Below are 20,228 nucleotides of genomic sequence, written 5' to 3' on the forward strand. Positions count from 1 at the left end.
GATAAATTTCCTTTTCCTCTCTCTTCTGTATTGACTTACCACTAGACTCTGAGTTCCATAAAAGCCAAGACCATGTCTAATCTGCCAGACTGAGTTCCATGAACGTCAAGGCCGTGTCTATTATGTGCGCTGTTTTATCTGCAGTGTCTAGCCCGATGGCTGTTGTTGTGTTGTTATTGTGTACCATCGAGTCAGTGCCAGCCCGTAGCTGAACCTCCACAACCACAGTTTTCAGAGACAGGTAATCACACGAGAAGAGATTGCCCTTCTTTCTCCCACAGAATGGCTGATGGATTTGAGCCATATCCCTTCGGGATTCCAGCAGAGTAAATTCTAGTTGACTCAATCATCTAATACCTCGAAATAGTTCTCAGTAGCTTATACTTTGTGTGCATGAACTTTTGTATGTGACATGTTGTGTGCTGCCGAGTCGACACTGGCTCATAGCTGACCCTCCAGTGAGTTCTTGGAGGATGTAAATCTCATGGGAAGAGTTTGCAGTCTTTCCTCTATGAAGCAGCTGGTAGATTCGAACCTCCTGCTTTTGAGTTAACAGTGCAGCATTCTACCAGATAAGCCGCCAGAGCTCCCCTGTACCTAACATAAGCAACTGTATTTTTTCCTATCACTTCACAGTATCAGTTCTGCTAGGGAGAAAGGTGGGAGTGACAGTAACCGGATGCACACTTGGCTCAGACTCACCAAAAAAAACCCACAAAAACCCCTCAGTTTTTCCAAAGGAGACGTTTACATGAGAACAGATTCTCAACATTCTTTTTATTTACCTCCACACACGTTTATTCAGACAGTTGCTGCAGCCCTGAGGTATGCAAGGTCTTCCATGAACATTTGATCCATTAGGGAGCATTTTTAAGGAATCATTTTTGTGTGACATGATTTATCTTTGTTGCTTCCTTTCACTGATTGTCACCCTGTGATAAAAGTAATTCCGGGCTTGTGAAAAACTGCTTCTGACTGTCTTAATAAAAGAATTAAAGGAAAATGCATTATTTCTGTGCCAACCTGCTGAGGGCATCATTCATATTTTAAAGCAATGCTTGGTTAGCAAAGATTTGCCTTTTAAAGCAAACATTTACATGGTGTGATAGGTACCGGAAAGCAAAGCACTAGGGGGAAAGAAAGTGGCATCACATCTTTTTTCCAGTGTGATTTTCTGGAAAACAAATTTATGTGAGGTACCCAAGTGTGCTTTTCTTTCACAGACTACAAACAAGTTAAAGAGAAACCTCAGCACTTACTCATTGCTAAAGAATCTAGCTGACATCTTGGGGAAATGATGTGAGGAGCTGGTGGATGGTGTACAGGCTGTGCTAGAAACCTTGGGTTCCCTTTGCACTCTATAATTTATATTGTCCCTGCATGAGGAAATTCCCATGATTTGCCCTTTAAATTATGTATATTAAAGCGAACTGTACTGATGCAAATACAGACACGACCTATAAAGGTTTCATCATCTCTGAAATTTAACTTTTTAAAGAACTTTTTGTCTTCCAGGTCACCCCTGTCATAAAAAATACCAGAACTTTCATATGCTATAGCTATATTTGCATAGGGGATGCAAATAGTCTAATAGATATCACAATAGCTTTTGAAAAAAAATAGTATCACAAAATATGGTTTGATTCTTTGAGAAGTAAGAGCTTGATCAAAAACATAACTTGATGCAAGTTCAGTGCATTCACATGGATTTCTGTTTCTACCATCTGACATCTCTTTCTATATAAAGAAAAATGAGGGGAAATGATCCATGGAGTTTGAAACCTGAATTGTTTCTCTAGTAAAAGACTACTTGGAGATAACTCATACTTTTGCCTTTTCTAAATGACCTGCAAACTCATGGGTTTCCTTAGCTGAATGATACCGTTTCTAGCTGTGAAATAGAATACCTCTGCATTAAGCTAAAATGACTTGTTCACGCTTAAACTTGTAAATTTGTTGATTCATATACAAATTCACAGTCATTGTTCACCTTCGATCTCTTGAACTTGACCTCAGCTGCAGGGTTCAAGTAGAAATCTGCAGCAAGCAACAGCTCTAGACTAATGGATAGTGCCAAAAACCATCCTGAGTCAGAACTTGGCACCTGCCCTGTGTTTGAGAGTTGCTGTCAGAGTCCAGAAGAGAAAAAGGCAGCGTTGGGTGTTAGGGAGAGCAAGAAGTTTCCTGGAGAATTTCTGAGCATCTTTTCTTCTAAGTTTTCTTGCTTTTACAGCCTTTTTCCTTCCGTAACATCAAAACTCATAGTTGCTTTTATAGCACCAACATTTTACTAGTCCTAGAGATGATTCAGGAAGCTGGACTTAACAAACAAGAGTGTGGCATCAGGATGAGAAGAAGACTCATTAACAACCTGCATTATGCAGATGACACAACCTTGTTCACCAAAAGTGAGGAGGACTTGAAGGGCTTGCTGGAGATGATGAAGGGCTACAGTTTTCAGTATGGATTGCATCTCAACATCAAGGAAACAAAACTCCTCTCCACTGGGTCAATAGGGAGCATCATGATAGATGGAGAAAAACTTCAAGTTGTAAATTATTTCATCTTGCTCAGATCCACAATCAACCCCCTTGACAACAGTCATCAAGAGATCAAAAGACGAGTTGCATTGGGAAAATCTGTTGTCAAGGACATCTCCATAGTGCGGAAGAACAGTGATGCTAATCTGAGGACTTAACGGTGCATCTGATCCAAGCTATGCTATGCTTCTTGAGAGCTGGATAGTAACTAAGGATGACAGAAGAATTGATGCCTTTGAGTTGAGTTGTGGTACTGGACCGGAATATTGAGCATACCATGAACTGCCAAGAGAACACACAGGTCTGTTCTGGAGGGGTGAAACCGAGGTGCTCCTTGGAGGTGAGAATTTTGAAGCTCCATCTCACATACTTTGGACATGTTGTTGGGAGAGACTAGACCTTGGAGAAGAACATCATGCTTGGAAGCATAGAAGGTCAGCACAAGAGAAGAAGACCCTAGATGAGTTGAATTGGCACAGTTACTGTGGCAATGGGTTAAGGTGTGTCGGAGAGCCTGAGGTTGACTCAGGAAAGGGCATATTTGGAGCCATTGTTTACAGAGTCACTTGGAGTTAAAGTAAACTTGACAGCACAGAAGAACAGAAACTCTAAGAAAGAAGCTCTGGTGTCTCAATAGTAAGAAGTGGTGATGCCAACCCCAGGGCAGGTGGTTTGAATCCACCAAATGCTCTGTGGGAGAAAGATGGGCAGGCTTCTCTTGTGTGAGTTACAGCCTCTGAGAACTCACATCAGGGTCAATTGTGAGTCACTTCTGACTCAATGGCAATGGACTCTTCCATCAAACAGTATTTTACATGTAAAGCGGTACTTGGGAGGACCAGTATTTTAATTAAAAGCCTCGTTTCTGATATGTTGTTGTTAGGGGCTGTCGAGTCAAGTACAACTCATAGCAATCCTATGAACACCAGATCTGAACCTTGTCCTCGCCTAAGTAGTCTTCATCACTTCTGACATCAGTTACCTCAGCTCGTTGCTGCGGTCACTGTGTAAAGTCACTAAGACCCACCACCTTTCCAATTATGATGTCCTTTTCTGAGGAATAGTCCCTCCTAATAACATAGCCAAAGTATGTGAGACAAAGCTTGAGCCTCTTTGCCTCCCAGGAACACTCTGGCTGCGCTTTCTTCAAGACATGTCTGTTCTTTTGGCCATCCATGAGATAGTGGGTACTCATCTCCCACAACAGAACTCAAAGACATTCTTACTCTTCTGTCATCCTTGTTCACTGTCTAGCTTTCAAATTTGTGTTCAAATAAAGGTTTCTGATATACCTATATTACAAATCCCAGATTATCTGCTTAATAGTAACAACCACCATCCACTTAATGATCACCTACTATTATTACTGTATACATGGAGTCTCCTAGTTGGCTTGCAACAGCATCATTTATGACATACATAACCAAGTGTTAGAGCAAAGTAATATACTTGACATGTTCCTTTATAACCTTTTATTGTTTTAATTCACAGTCTATGTAAGGTGCATAAAAATGATCATACAGGTACACTGGTTGGAGTATAAATTATATCAAACATCCTTCTGGTGGGCACTTTTGCAATGCACATTGATGATGTTCTTTGAATCTGGGAGAAAACTCGAAAGCTCAGAACAAGCATTTACACAATTATTATTGGATAAGGAAGAAGAAAAACCTGAGTATCCCAATGACAGAGAATAGATGAGTAAAACATGGCATTTCCACACAATTCATACCCCACAGCTAGTAAGAATTATTTGATTATATGGGAAGATGTTCATAATATTCTATTAAGTTAGAAAATATATCTAAAAGTATCAGGTGAAAAACTTGGAGTTTGTACACTAAGAAAGAAATACATTTCCCACTCTCTCCTCTCTCATTCTCTGGAAACTAGAGACTGTGTTTTAACATATCACCTGTGTTTCCTTCTGAGCAGCTATTTCAGTTTTGTTTTATTTTTGTACACTAGTTTTGCATTTTTCAAAAGGCATGTAATGAATTAGTTACCTGGCCTCCCTCACATGAAAAGCAGTGGAGGAGACAGTGACTGCTTGGGTATCTACTGTTGATCAAAAAGCTTTAACAAACTGAAACCTGCTTTCTCAGATCCAGCCTGTCTCCTAACTGGAGTCGATGCTTTGAGTTTGAAGATGGGTAGTGACTTCTTTACCCTTATGGGAGGGATTAATTGGATAAATTCTGGATATTCCTGAGACTTTGGTTTTAATGTAGCACATAAGAAGAACATAAAGAAAATTTATATTTGACATGATGGAGACTGAGTCTTGGGAGTGCAGTAGTTAAACTGTTGACGGAGAGGTTACCAGTTCAAACCCACCAGCTTCTTTGAGGAAGAAAGATGTGGCCTTCTGCTTCCAGAATGATTACAGCCTTGGAATCCTAATGAGGTAGTTCTATTCAATCCTTTAGGGTCTCTATGAGTCAGAATCTGTTTAATTATGAAGAGTTTTATGGCTACTTGGCTCAAATGGTTTCTGTTCAGCTGCTAACCAAGAGGTTGGTGGTTTGAACCTCCACACAGCCTGGAGATCAACTTGCATAATGAGGAAATCTGTGATGTGGTTCGTTCTTCCTTGTTCTGAAGGGTCACTGCGAATGACAATCAATTCAAGGGGATTTTGATATAAAGAAACAAAATCAAAGTAAAATCTAATTAGACTTGCAAAGAAGATTGATTGTTAAGCAAGGGGTGTGGATAGGTTTTTAAAGTTTTTTTCTTTTAAAATATTTTTTAAAAAATATTTTAATGGCCAGACAGAAAACTGATGGCCTTTTCCAATAAGACATTTGTGGAAGAATAGCTATCCTATGACTGTAGAAAAAGGCTTTAGAGTATTTTATTTTTTCAGATCACTTATATTTTAAAGTAATTTAAAAATACAAAAGATCATAATAGAATTTTTTTTGTGTGTTTTGTTTTGTTTTGTTTTCCCTAATTAGGACCCAGTTTATGGAAGAGGAAAACTTGGAGAAATCCAGGGACTTATATTGGGCATGTTGGAAACTTTTAACTATGAACAAGTAAGCTACTTACTATTTCTAAGCCCATCCTAAAGTAGAAAGAATTTGTTTTTCTTTATACCTACACTTTCTTTGAAATTTACTATCTGTTTAGTGGAAATGTGTCATTTTGAGATGTACTTTTTGTCTATAATGTTTAAAAATCTTTAACTTTATTTTACTTATAGAGATGTAGCCAAAATGTGGGGATAAATAGAATTCAGATTCACTTTTCCATTCTTATTTTATTGGAGATGAGAATAAATCTTTACCATTTCTCCCCCAAAATGAAAAGTATGGAAAACTTTTCTATACTATGACTAAATAATTGTATGCAAGGATATAATCCATGAAAAAGAAAAGACAGACTGAGTATAGAGAATTATAAAATAAAATTAAATGAGTGCTCTTTTAAACCTTCTGAAGCAGATAATTACCACTACTCCAAAATGGTCATTAGTCTTCCCTTAACTCAAAATTGCCTGTAGCTTTAATTCTCAGTAAGAGCCAGTGTGGTGTACAACTTCAAAGTGACCATTGAGCCACCTAAGAAAGTGCTATTTAGGCATGTTAGATACAGTGTCTGCTTTTTTAAGAATCTGAGAGAAGAAAAATAAAATTCTCAGTGACAAAGCCTTTCCTAGAGTGTCATAAGAATTGTAGTTTTGCCAAAGCATAGACCAGTGAAGCCTGATGCCCCTGGAGGCATCCAAACTGAGTGCAAGTCAGAAAGTCTTTGCCAATTTTGGAGCTGTGGGAGAGGAGGAAAATGTGAGGTTGATTGGAAAGAATTAGAGCAGTTAGACGTTTAGAAGGAACAGCTTGCATTATGGGTAAAGTTAATGGACTGGGTTTTACAGTAAGGAGAGCAGGCAGCACCTAGCTCTGTCCTCCCCTTTGGGGCTGCCAGGAACGAGCCTGGGTGTTTAAATATCTGTGAAAGACAGAGTACTTAAATGATAAGCATGAATGTTGAGAATTAGATATAGTATGAAAACAATACTCCATAAGCAAATAGAGCCCTTTAAATGCCTTAATGTGAGAGCTGTGAAAATGTCTTTATGTGACTTAATGACAGATGTCACAATCTTGAGTAGATTCAAATGACTCCTAAGTGCTGATCAGGAAAATGTGGTCTCTGTGCCCAAGGGAGATGAAAACTCAGTAATGGCCATTAGCTTTGCTAGTGAAAAGGTTATTTGAAACATTGCCATGACTGCAGTTTCTGCTTAAATTTTTTTTTTTTTTAAATCAGGGATCCTAACTAAGCTGTGCTCTTTGTTATAAAACTTTGAGCAATTTAGGGAGCACGCATTATGTAAATGTGATAAATAAATAGATTTGGGTTTCCTGAGAAACTTGAAAGTCCTGAATTAAATGGCAAAGCATACATTTCTCAGTAGAAACTAGTAGCATATTTGAAATAATTAGTTTGAGAATTTTAATGAATGCTCTCCTCATTACTCGGCACTTTATGATCCACTGCTTAAAGTCCCAGAGTTTTTTTTTATGTTTGTTTTACTTCTTCAGCTTTGTTTCCAGGTGGGACCACTGTCTGCACACTCAGCCGCTGGTGGCATGGTTGCTGTTTTGCAAACTCAGAAGTTCCCAGCCTTGGGAGTTTTGTGGGGCTGTTCTGTCCTCAAAGGTTCATCATAATCAGAAGCAGCTCCATAAAACTGGCAGCCACCACGCAGTGTCACTCCAGGTGTTAGTGGTTGAAAACTAAACAAGAGTTATTCCCCTCTCTTTCCCTTAATGAACAGTCATTGGTCTATATTTTGTTTCATAGACCCTGCTGGAGACAACCACTAGCCTTCTCAACCAGGATCTCCACTGGTCCCTGTGCAATCTGAGAGCCTCGGTCACTAGAGGCTTGAATCCCAAGCAGGACTATTGCTCTGTCTGTTTGCAGCAGTATAAGAGACGCCAAGAAATGGCTGATGAAATTATCGTATTTAGGTAAGAAAGGGAAGGAAGCAGTGTGCAGGTGATGTGTGTAACACGAATGATTCTAACTAGGTGGAAATGACTTGTACGCGTGGCAGCACATGCCCAGTGGTGGATGGGTCTGGTCAGTTACTCTAGGCAGGAACAGGATGGACGAAGTTCCCACCCTTGTCGACCTTATATTCTGGATGGGGATGGAGAGGAGTTGCGGCTAAGATGGTGAGCGTGTAAATAAGTAGGGTAATAAGAGCCACAAAGAAGGGGGATGATCAAGGATGGTGCCGGAGTTTGGGGCTCAGCACAGGAAAAGATCGGCATTACCACTGATTGAGGAGGAGAGAATGGGGTGGAAGTGGACTAGCAGGAGTCGGGGAGATGATGATCCTAAATTTAATATCTAGAGAAAGGTCAGTGGTTTCCTCCTGCAAAGGTTTACAGCCTTGGAAGCTCAGTGATTAGATGATTTTAAGTACTGTTGTTGTGTACCGTCAAGCCAGAACTGACCCATAGCTGACCCTCCAGCAGTTTTTCAGAGGCAATTAATCACTTGGGAGGAGATTGTCCATCCTCCCATAGAGCAGCTCGTGTTCTTGAACCATGTGCCTTTAGGATTGCACTGCTGCTTCTTGCCATTCCATTCAAAATTATTTTTTTCTTAAGAAGACAGCATATGAGATTGAAGGCAGAGGTCTAAGTTGAAGCTGTAAATTTGGTAGTGCTAAGCATATAACTTCTCCTTTAACATTATATAACTGGATATCAAGCTGCTGTTATGTGCTTTCAAGTCAGAACCAACTCTTAGCTGACCTTCCAGTGGGTTTTCAGAGGCAGTAAATCTCACGGGAGTCGATTACCCATCTTTGTCCTGCAGAGCAGCTGGTGAATTCAAACTGCGTGCCTTGAGTTAGCTGTGCAGCTCCTTACTCATCAGGCCATCAGAGCTTCAGTCACTGCAGCAATGGCTCAAATGACGTTAATGTCAACAGTCACTGCGAAAATGGGCTCAAGTGTGTCAGAGACGATGGTGACAGCACAGGATAGAACAGGGTTCGGAGTCCTTGTTCATAGGGCATGTAAGTAGTTCTCATAGGTAATAATTAGTACTACTCGAAGGCACCTAAAAACAACAACTGGATGTAATCACTAATATAAGAGCAAAGATAGTGACAGAAAATTCCAAGGCTTGACTTCTGGGGCAATGAAGCATCAGTAAAGCTGACTGAGAAAAATGGTCAATGAGGAAGCGAAAAGAATGATCAAAGAATAATACTTCATATTCAGTTGAAGAAAATCTTGCAAGGATTTGAAATGTGAAGATTGAGGGCTAAGAGTTGTCTGTTAGATTTCACAGCAAAATAATTGGTGATCTTGACAAGAGCTGTTTCAGGGGAGTGCTGGGAATGAAAGCCTGATTAGAGAGCATTCAGGAGAGAATAGAAGACAATTGGAGACACCAAGTGCAGCTAGCATGCACCATCTCTTAAAATTCTCCACAGGAAGAGAGGAGTAGACTTGCAATCAGAAGGACTATTAATGTCAGTCTTACTCTGGCAGAGCAGCTAACAGAAAAAGAAAATATAATCTTGCTGTAAGACAGGCGCATGTTTTCAATATTAGGTCCAACTCTTAGAAGCTCTGAAATGAGAGATTAGTTCCTTACTTATGTACCAGAATATGTCCTGGGTCTGTTAGAAAATTTTTGGACTTGCTTCCCCTTCTCACTGGATTTTTCTGTTTGTTCCTTGAGTGTCACTCAGCCTAATTCAAGAATCCACACCACTTTTTGTTTTGTTTTGTTTTGTTTTGTTTTGTTTAAAAGAATCTACACTTGGAGACTTTGGTGTTCAGTGTCTATGAACAGAATGCTCAACTTCTAAGAGACTTAATTTGCTAACTTCCTACATTCAGTAGGGAGTTTCCGCACAGGAGTGTTGTAGGAATTTACTGTTGTACTAACCTATTTGTGTGTCTGTCCATCTATATATATACATATAAAGCTTACTTTTTTTTATTATTGAAAAAATATAAACAGCAAAATATATACCACTTCAACAGTTTCCACGTCTGTAGTTCAGTACATTGTGCGACTTTCTTACCTTCCTTTCTAAGTTGTTCCTCCTCCGTTAGCATAAACTCACTGTGTCCTAAGGTTCCTACTTCATCTCTCAAGTTACTGTTGTTAATTGGATCTCATATAGTTCTTACATATTATATATAATGTTTAACACATTATCAATAATATATAATGATATATAGGTAACCATAATGATCTAAGCAGAAATTTTTCACTAACATGAACTTTTGTTTGGTTTAAGAAGATTACAGGAGTTTGTTTTATATATATACTGTGTTTGTGTGTGTGTCTCTATATATATAGTATGTGTAAATATATGTAGTGTGTGTATATATATATAGTGTGTATATATAGTATGTGTAAATATATGTAGTGTGTATATATAGTATGTGTATATAGAAAGTATAGAGTATATATATACTTTCTATATTTATATATACTCTATATATCTATTATAGGTAATTTATGTATACATATTATATATAATTTTTATGTATACATATATGTGTGTGTATGTGTGTGTGTGTATATATATATATATAATATAATATAACAGCAGCCAGGAAATTAAAAGACGTATTGTAATGGGAAAGTCTGCTGTTAGGGACCTTTCCAAAGTACTGAAGAGCAATGGTGTCATTCTGGAGACTTAAGATGTGCCTTATACAGGCCATGATCTTTGCAGTCACTTGTTATGCATCAGAGAGTCAGACAATGACTAGGGAGGATAGAAGGAGAATTGATGCCTTTAAGCTGTGGTGCTGGAGAAGAGTATTGAGTGTACTATGGACTGCTAAGAAGACAAACAGGTTCATCCTGGAGAGGGTTAAACCGGGCGGCTCCTTGAATGCAAGGATTCTGAGGCTTTGTCTGACATACTTTGGACATGCTATAAGGAGGGACAGGTCCTTGAGAGGGACATCATGCTTGGGAGGGTGGAGGAACGGCGCAGAAGGGGAGGAGCCTATATGAGGTGGATTGATTCAGTGACTAAGGTAATCGGGATGGATATGTCGGAGGCAGTGCGATTGGCACAGGATAGAGCAGGGTTTGGGGCTGTTGTACATAGGGTTGCTATTAGTCACAAGCGACTCGACGACATATAACAACAACAACAACAAAATGTGTGTGTGTATATATATATGTATATATATATGTGTATATATATATATATATATATATATATATATATGTATAGTTTATCTCAGGAGATCTTTACCCTTCATGACTCCAGAATGTGTTGTAGCTCATGAGTTTTCAGTTGTTTCCTCCTCTTGATCAGGATTCTTCTGTGGAACTTTTGATCAGAATGTTTTATAGTGGTAGCCAGGTACCACCTTAATCTCCTGGCTTCATGGCAGCAGAAGCAGTTGTTCACAGAGGTAGTTAGCCATGTATCCTATTTCTCTTCCTATTCCTTACTGTCTTTACTATCTGTGTTAGGCTGGGTGAGTGGAGACCAGTTGGTATGCCTTGATTTACTACTTTTAGCTTTGGAAACACAGGCACTGTTTGATGCACTGAGAGATAGAACAGAAGCATTGAACACATCTGTGGGCCAGTTACCTGTGATATCTCATGAAACCAAGACCCTAAACCTCCAAACCATGAGAGAAAATTCTGTGAGATGCTTGGTTAATGCGGACATTTTTGTAAATGCTTAATCCAGACACGACCCCTCCCTTGAGGTGAACCACTCATACTGTCAAGCTATTCTATAATCATGATTTTTCCCTAAGTAATTTTTTTTAATTGTCTAAAAGTATTTCCTACTTTGAGACATAAACAGAAATTCAGCTCAAGCCCCAGGTGGTTGGTTGTCAAAGAACTTTGATTCGAATCCTAATAGGTGAGTCTGGGCTATTTAAAAAGGAGGACAGGAAGTGAATTTCCTTTCTTGCTTCTTCCTCTGTGCAATCATTAGTGTTTTCCAGTTTATTAGAAATCTTTACTATGCAAATACTACAGAGTTCATTTTTATTGATTTCATCATAATGAAAAGTGAAAATGGATTGCCTTTGTTTTCCAGCTGTGGACATTTGTATCACTCGTTTTGTCTGCAAAACAAAGAGTGCACTGTGGAAATTGAGGGCCAGACACGATGGACCTGCTACAAATGCAGCTCAGGCAACAAATTGGGAAAACTGAGTGAAAATTCCTCTGAACTTAAGAAGGGAAGGATAATGTCATCCCAGGTAAGTCAGTCCTATATCATAGCCAGATAGAGCTGGTCTTTCTGAACTAAATATTTTTTAGGCCTGACCTTGTTTTCCTGAGGGCATGTTGTTGTTCTCGTCTGTCCTGACGCAGAACAAAACAGTACATGTGCTTGTGCTGTCTGAGTTGCTACTCTTGAGTCCATTTTTGCAGCCTCTGTATCAGTTCAGGTCTTAGCAACTTCAACAGAATTATCTCTTGATTTTCCAACACCCAGTGTGTTCAGTCTTGTTTACTGCTTGATGAGTCTCTGTTCTCTGCCCAGCATTGAAAAACAGGGATTTAAGTAAGATGCAAAAAAATGTAGACTCTCGAGTTAGATTGAGTAGGATTCACCCAGTAAAGCTAAGAGTCAGTAAGAAGGGGAATCAAGTGGAAAGGCATATTTAAATAAGACTTTTTGTGCCTTTGTGGCTCTTAGAGTCCGGTTTATCCAAGGATGCCTACTTAGGAACTTGGGCAAAGTAGCCGGTCAGCAAGTCCAAAATGCTACAGTGCTAATGAGTCGTGTTCAGGAGCACAGGGGTATTATTTTTCAGTAGCGCTGATGATGGAGAGGTGCATACACAGATGCTCCATGTGTGCTTTTCTCAGCCAGGTGCCTTTCTTCAAAGATCATGATGCACTTCTGATCATTTAATGACATTTTGCATGGCATATGCCTTCGTTGTTCTCACGTGGTTCATGTTAAGTTAATCTTCCTGCAGCTTTATGAAGATAATAGAGTTGAAGGAACTGTAGCTCAGAGAAGGAGGCTCAATATTTGAACTCAAGATGCACAACCATCATCTCCCCGAACCGCTGTCTTGCCCCTTCCTCAGTGTCTTCTTTCCTTTATCATCCTGGGCTTTACTGAGATGTGGTAAAGCTAATATCTGAAGTATACCCGTACCACTTGACTGCTAGTCACAGTATCTTGCATTGTGTGAACAGTTGACATTTTCAATTAGAAGAAAATTTAAAATGACAGTATTCAATCTATATTATAATGGCTCTATTAAAATTTATCTCACCAAAGTTCTTCTTTGTTCTCTTCATTTCGGAATCTGCCAGCCATGATTATAAAGGCTCGCCCAGAGCATCCAAGGCTTGCATGGGGAGGCTAGCGCAGGAGAGGTCCCAGGAGGCAGGAGACAGCCGGTTTCCCCTGGAGCTGCTCCACACCAGAAGTGCTGGCCACCTGTCCACCTACTCTCTGCCTTTACAACATCGTTCTAGTAGACAGGTTTTTGTTGAATTTTTTTTTCCTCTATAGTCTTCTAAGTTTTCCTTCATTTTTTACTCTAGCTCAGCAGTATGGCACAATTACACTCAAAAATGTACTTTTAAGGGACGTAAAGTTTTTGTCTGGTTGTTTCCATCTTTCTCTTCTGTCACACCTGCTTAACATATACAGCCAGTTCCTCGGATGCATTAGTTACTTGTCAACAAGTATGTGCAAAACAGGGTGAGAGTCACTTGCCAGAAGGCTCGCTCATGTTTGTAATAAGCACTTTCATTTTCCACCAGCAAAAGAAATAACTGAAATTCCCTTCTATCTTTTCTTTCCTGTCCTGGTCAGGCTTTCTCAATCTGAAACTTTTGAATCAGCAGAATAGACCCCACTTATCTACCATAGTTCTGCTTTCTCTACTATTACCCACAGATGAAATAAATCTCCTTTCAACTAAAGTACTCACTATTATGTTTTCTTTCAGTAAACATTTTTCATTTATATTAGTACATTGTTGTGCACATCTCGTCAACCAGGACTCATCAGTGACGCTATGAATAACAGATCTGAACCTTGTCCCACCTTGCACCACCTTCACCATATCCGATATTTTTGAGTCTGTTGTCACAGTCACCATGTCATCTTGTTGAGGGTCTTGTGCTGACCTTCCGTCTTTCCAAGCATGATGTCCTTGTCCAAGGGCTTGCCCCTTCTAACAGCGTGATCAAGTAGGTGAGACAATTTCACTAAAATCGCCTCCAAGGAGCCCCCTGGTTGCACTTTCTCCAAGACAGATTTGTTTGTTCTTTTGGCATTTTGGGGGGTTTTCAGTATTATTTTCCAACACCACAACTCAAACTTGGACAGTGACTAAGGATGACAGAAGAAATTAACTTACTATCAATATTTTAAAGATAATAACTGATGGTCAATGATCAAGTTGGTAAAATTCCAAAGAAAAATAATTATACCTTTACTAGGTTTTAGTTTAAATGTGTCATAGAGGGTATGAAGTTCTCAAGACCAGTATGTTCAGTACCAGAAGCACTTAAATTGCATTCTTTAAAACTTCAGAAAAAAAAAAAGAACAATTAGCTGTTTGGGGAAAACTTTTGAAATGCATTGCTTAATACATTTTTTTAGGGTGAAATAGTAATGATTTATTAGAAAGTTACATCCTCAAAGGGACAGACCTCCTTCCCTGAAAGGAGATTTGGAGGGAGGGCCTCATTGCTTAATATCTTTTTTTTTTATTAAATTTTATTCGTTTTAATGAACATTTACAGGGATTTTGGGTTTTCATTCCTTCATTGCTGCACCATTCTCTCTACCCTCCTCCCCAGTTTGTTCTTCTTCCCCGCCATCCGAATGTCTGTTTTAATTGTCCAGTTGCCACAGTGCTTGTCAAAGTCAGTTCTGATTAATCTCCTTTGTCGGTGTGTCTGCTTAATATCTTTTGAGATTTAGATAAATCAGATTATGAGTGGTATTCCAAAAGTTAAAAAAGCTATTGGGGAAAGTGAGTATCTTTAAAAGAGATAGAGATATTATAAAAATTAAATAGAATATCTAAAAATTAAAACTGCAATGGTGTTGTTCTTATTGTTGTTGTTGATTGCCATCGAGTCAAGCATGACTCATAGCGACTCTATGAACAAAAGATCTGATGCCTTTCTATAAATATCATTGTTTCTCCACGTTCATAGAGTTTCCTTAGGCATTTGGTTTAGAGAGTGGATGCCACTTCTGCTTCTAAACCTGTCTTAAACTGGGAGCTCCACCAAGCACTGTCTGACTTGGCACAAGGTTTAGCATCATCACAACAAGCCAGATTACCTCAGTACAGCAAACTGACAGAAGAGTAATATATAACTTAGTAGAATATTCCTCAAAAATATGACAACACTAGTCTCACTGAGCAGTGGTTAAGTGTCATCAAGTCGAATACGGCTTGTAGCAACCCCATGAACAAAAGACCTGTTCCCTCATTTCTCTATGTTCATAGAGTTTCCAGAGGCATGTGATTTAGGAAGTGGTTGCCACTTCTGCTTCCAAACCTGAATCAATCTGGAAGCTCCTCCATTAAAGTATTTGACACAACTATGGCACAGTGTTCAGCATCACAGCACCTCCAAGTGCCTTCAAATAGATGACTGCTATACCACTTAAAGAATGTTTATCCCAAAATTCATTCATTTTACCCGAGAGTATTTTAACCACAGCTGACACCGCTTGTGGAAAGGGAAAAAACAGTAACACAAACCAAAACATTCCTTACATGATCCTCATCAAGACGTGAGAAACCATCTTCCAGAGTGGAACCACTCCACAGGAGCCTTCAAGCCAGCTGCCGTATCAGATAAAAAAATATACTGAGTGGAGTCAACAGTAAGATGGTTATTGTAAAAGATTCATGAACTTGAGTATGTAACAGTAGAAATTATCCACAATCACATTCAAGGAGAAAGTAAGAAGGGGGAGAGGCAACAATAAACTGTGGAACTGCTTCCAGTGGCAAAATATACTTTCAGTAAAAGTTTTCTAAGAATCAAGGGGAAAGAGTGATCTAGAAAAGGTGTTTGAAGAATAGTACAAAGTTCCAATTACAGTAATGTCTGAGTAGCCTGTATTGAACCAACTTGTTTGCCAATTACCAGTTGTAAGTTCTAGTAAAAAAAAATGACAATAGTACTTGTGTGGAGAGTAATTTGAAGCAGGCAGAAACTATAGAGAGCATACCCCTTGAAAGATGGCACGCACTGAAGGAGCTCTCCACTCTGAGGGCCGCTTCCCCTTTCACACTGGAGTGCGGATAAGAAAGAGGCTTCTCTAGTGGAATGAAGAAGCAGAGATCAGAATTCAAGACTGCTAATAGAGCTGTAAATGAAGAGAGGAAATCTCAGAAAGGAAGATTCTATAGGGAAGGGAGTCCCTAAATTGTAGGAGCATGGGATGGTGCTCTAAGAGTCCCAGGAGGCAGCAGCAGGAGGACTAAGGAAGTGAATGGGGATTTCAGCCGCCGTCTAGAACTGTATCTGGAGAACAAGTCCTGCCAAGTTAGAGGGACTTGGTAAATATGTCAGCAATTTCATGGAAACTGCAGAAGAGCCATGCTTTATTAAAGTTTGTCCCTAAAACTCAGGGCAAAATCAAAATAAACAATCTCTGTGGCCCAATGGGTGACAAGTCGCACTTCTAGCTGAATGGCACATGGTTTAATTCACCAGCTGCTGTAGGGGAGGAAGATGGGCAGTCACCTCCTGTGCTAGTTCTCCGCCTCCGAAAACCTGCTGGAGGCTCAGCTACAGATCTGTTCCGCCCTGATGACACACAACAGCAAACAACAACAGTAACAACAAGGCCAGAGCTCAGACTGTCCTCACGGTGCAAAAGGATCAAGCAAGAAACAAAAGATAGGATGATAATAGGCATAGGTCAATAGTCATGAATTAATTAAAATACAGTGTATATGAATAATTATATAAAACAAAGTGCATGATTGAAACAATGGATATGAATAATTGTATGCAAACTAATAAAAATTTCCATTGACTACCCAGAAAAGTATAGCCTAAATCAAGAGAATATGTGTCAATAGAGGCAGATCTATCAAACGTTGAAATCAAATATTGAAATGAACAGCCAAGGACTTTAAAATCATGATGAAAATAGAACTATATTAATAGATTTAGTAATAATCCTGACTGAATCGCAGAGGCCAAAGTTGCCTCTTGAAACTGTGTTGAGAAACCTGTCATATAAACGGTAGTCCCTGACTTTAATGTGAATTAAATTGGTGGGAGAGATGGCGGTTATGGCTCTTTTACTTTTGTTTGAAATTTTGTGCATTTAATCGTTGTTGTTCATCATCAAGTTGAGCATGACTAATAGCAACCTTATGAACAAAAGGCCTGAAGTCTTTCTGTAACTAGATCATTTATCAAAGTTCATAGGATTTCCAGAGGCATGTTGTTTAGGAAGTGGATGCCACTCCTGCTTACCGTTGTTGTTGTTGTTGTTATTGTTATGGGCCGTCGATTTACTTGTGACTCATGCGACCCTATGTACAACAGTTCTAAACCCTGCTCTATCCTGTGCCAACCTTATTGTCTCTGACACAGCTATCTCCAGTACCCCAGTCACTGAATTAATCCATGTCATCAAAGATTTTCCTCTCTTGCGCTGTCCCTCCACACTGCCATGCATGACATCTTTCTCCAGGGATTGGCCCCCTCCTTGTAACATGCCCAAAGTATGTCAGACAAAGCATCAGAATCCTTGCTTCCAAGGAGTAGCCTGGTTTCACCCTCACTAAGATAAACCTGTTTGTTCTCCTAGCAGTCCACGGTATATTTAATACTCTTCTCCAGCACCACAGCTCAAAGGCATCAATTCTCTTTCTATCATCGCTAGTCATTGTACAGCCCTCTGATGCATAGCACGTGATTGCAAAGACGATAGCCTGGATCAGGTACACCTTAGTCTCTAGACTGACATCTTTGCTCTTTAGCAGTTTGGAGAGGTCCCTGACAGCAGACTCTCCCAGTGCAATTTATCTTTTGATTCCCTCACTTCTGGTGCCAAGAGTGTTGATTGTGGAGCTGAATGAGCTCTAATTGTTAGCAGCCTCAGTCTCTTCATTTGTCATGGTGCTGCCATTTGGCCCAGTGGTGAGAATCTTTATCTTCTTGATGTTGAGCATTAATCCATATGAAGACTACAGTCCTTGAATTCCTGCAGAAAATGCTTCAGGTCCGTCTCAGTTTCAGTAAGCAAGATTGTATCATCTGTATAACACAGGTTCTTGATGAGTCTTTCTCCAATCCTGATGTTGCAGTCCTCCCAAATAATCTGTTCCTCATATAAAAAGGTATGGAGACAGGACATATCCATGATGCACTCCTTTCCTAATTTTGAACCATGCAGTGTTTCCTTGCTCTATTCTGAAGACTGCCTCCAGGTCCAAGTATAGGTTTTGCATAGGCACAAATGGTATTTCTTTCTCCAGCCTTTTGAGAAAGTGCCAAACCACTTTCCATAGCGGTTGTACCATTTTACATTCTCATCAGTAGTCACTCCATACCCTGACCGGCATTTGTTGTTTGCTGCTCTGTTGAACTTTGCTATTTTTGCATGGATGAGGTGATATCTCGTTGTTTTGATTTGCACCTCTCTAATAGCTAGGGATTTTGAATATTCTTTATGTGTTTGTTGCCATTTGAATTTCTTTTTTGGTGAAGTATCTTTTGATATCTTGTGTCCATTTTGTGATTGGGTGGTTTACCTTTTTGTTGAAGTGCTAGAGTATACATTTAAGATATGAATTAACAACCTCTTTAACAAATGGTACTGGCAAAATTGGAAAACCGTCTGCATAAAACTGAAGCAAGACCTACACCTCACACCATACAGCAAAAACAACTTAAACATAGATCAGGGACTGATGAGTGAAACCAAAGATTATAAAATCATCAGAGAAAAACTCTAGAAGCCCTAATCTACAGCATGAATAGACTTCCAAGCATAACAAAAAAACCTACAACCAGGAGAGGATCAAATAGATTAATGAGGTCTTCTAAAAATCGAATCCCTGTGCACATCAAAAAACTTCTCCAACAAAGTGGAAAGAAAACCCACAGACTGGGGAAAAACTTCCTTCTAGTTGTGAACATTTTTTTCATGTTAATGTGTAATCAGTGCTGATGGTATTTGTGTTTTAGTAATAGGTGCTTCAAGTCTTGTTTGTTTTCACTGGCAAGATTGTGTTATCTGCACCAGACAGGTTGTTGATGAGGTTTCCTCCAGTCCTGATCGATATCCTGAGATTCCCCGTCACATACTCTCTCAGTTCTGACTCATGGCCACCCCACATCAGTTTTCTGAGGCTGTAAATGTTAATGGAAAGAGATTGGCCCATCTTTCTCCTAAGACACTGCTAAGGATACCCCATAGTCAGAGTCAAATTGTTGAAATCAAATAAAGGGAAACTCTTAAAGCATTCTCAAATAGATAACAGTAGAAATGATGACTGTGCATAAAAAGCAGTGCAGACCAAAGAGAGTAAGTGGCATCTTTAAAGTGCTGGAAGAACAGTAACATAGTGCACATATTGTTTGTTATAGAACATTCTCAGCAGGGTCTGGGGAAGCATCCCTAATTAGATGTTTACATAGGACTATAAAAACCTCACTCAGTTCATGCCAGATGAGTTTTGGTGCCAATTTATTTATGTTTTTAATTCTCAGTTTGTGGTGTTTTTTTATTAAATCAGAATTGCAAAGAACTAGGTTGTGGATATGTCGTTATCAGAAAGAGAAAAACATTTTTTGGGTCTCGTTTTTATTTCATAATCATCACTGTAACTCTGCAATCCTGCTAAACTTGGAGGGGAAGAAAGAAAGGAGGGAATCCTAACAACTGTGGCAAGAGCACAAAGACGAAAAGATTCTGCAAGCTCACTGGGGTAGCAGGGTGATCTCTGGAGGTACAGAAGGAATGGCCAGTGATTAAGAGAAAATGTGAACTACAGATCACATTAGAGTTGTCCACAGGCAGCAATGGTGATATGTTTGCTGGTCTTTCCATTCCTGGAGCCGAAGCGCTTCATGGCTTCCACGATGTTCATACCTTTTTTCAGCTTGCCAAAGACTGCATGCTCTCCACTCAACTGTACAGTCTTAGTGGTACTGATAAAAACAAACAAAACAAAACAAAAAAAACCCAAAAAAAAAATCTGGGACCTGTTTGCACTGGGTCCAGCATTTGCTGTGGACAGGATGCCAGGACCTGTGTGCTTCAGGATGAAGTTCTCATCATCAGACTTCTCCCTGTAGGTGAACTTGGCATTAATATCAGTATAGTATGTGAAGTCTCCACCCTGGCACATAAACCCAGGAATGATTCTGTGAAAGCAGGAACTCTTATAGCCACATCCTTTCTCCCCAGTACTCAGAGCACGGAAGTTGTCTGCTGTCTTTGGGACTTTATCTGCAAACAGCTCAAAGTAGACGTTGCCTAAAAGGTCCGCCTTGGATGGCGTTGTCTGGCTGGGGGTGTGTGGAGCAGACAAGTGTATTGCTGAGTGGCGGCAACTGCAAAGCTGCAAAACAGATTTTTAAATAATAAAATCATACCCTTTGAATCGGGGACTTAAAGAAATCTGTTCAATGGAAAAAAAAAATCAAGAGTATGTGCCAATTGTTATATACAAG

At 39.5% G+C, this 20,228-nt stretch overlaps 1 protein-coding gene across 2 annotated transcripts in view; it reads left to right on the plus strand.

Moving 5' to 3' along the window:
- Window positions 1–20,228, plus strand: part of VPS8 (vacuolar protein sorting 8 homolog (S. cerevisiae)) — a 351,425-nt gene that overhangs the window by 246,762 nt on the left and 84,435 nt on the right. For both annotated transcript variants that reach the window (XM_006884085.1, XM_006884086.1), the window contains exons 41-43: window positions 5,504–5,584; window positions 7,356–7,525; window positions 11,617–11,782. In XM_006884085.1, the coding sequence (XP_006884147.1) occupies window positions 5,504–5,584; window positions 7,356–7,525; window positions 11,617–11,782 (417 nt within the window). The remainder of the gene's footprint in view (window positions 1–5,503; window positions 5,585–7,355; window positions 7,526–11,616; window positions 11,783–20,228) is intronic.

Source organism: Elephantulus edwardii, unplaced genomic scaffold (genome assembly GCF_000299155.1).
Source record: "Elephantulus edwardii isolate Elephantulus edwardi_28Jun2011 unplaced genomic scaffold, EleEdw1.0 scaffold00031, whole genome shotgun sequence".
NCBI classification, from domain to species: Eukaryota; Metazoa; Chordata; class Mammalia; order Macroscelidea; family Macroscelididae; genus Elephantulus; species Elephantulus edwardii.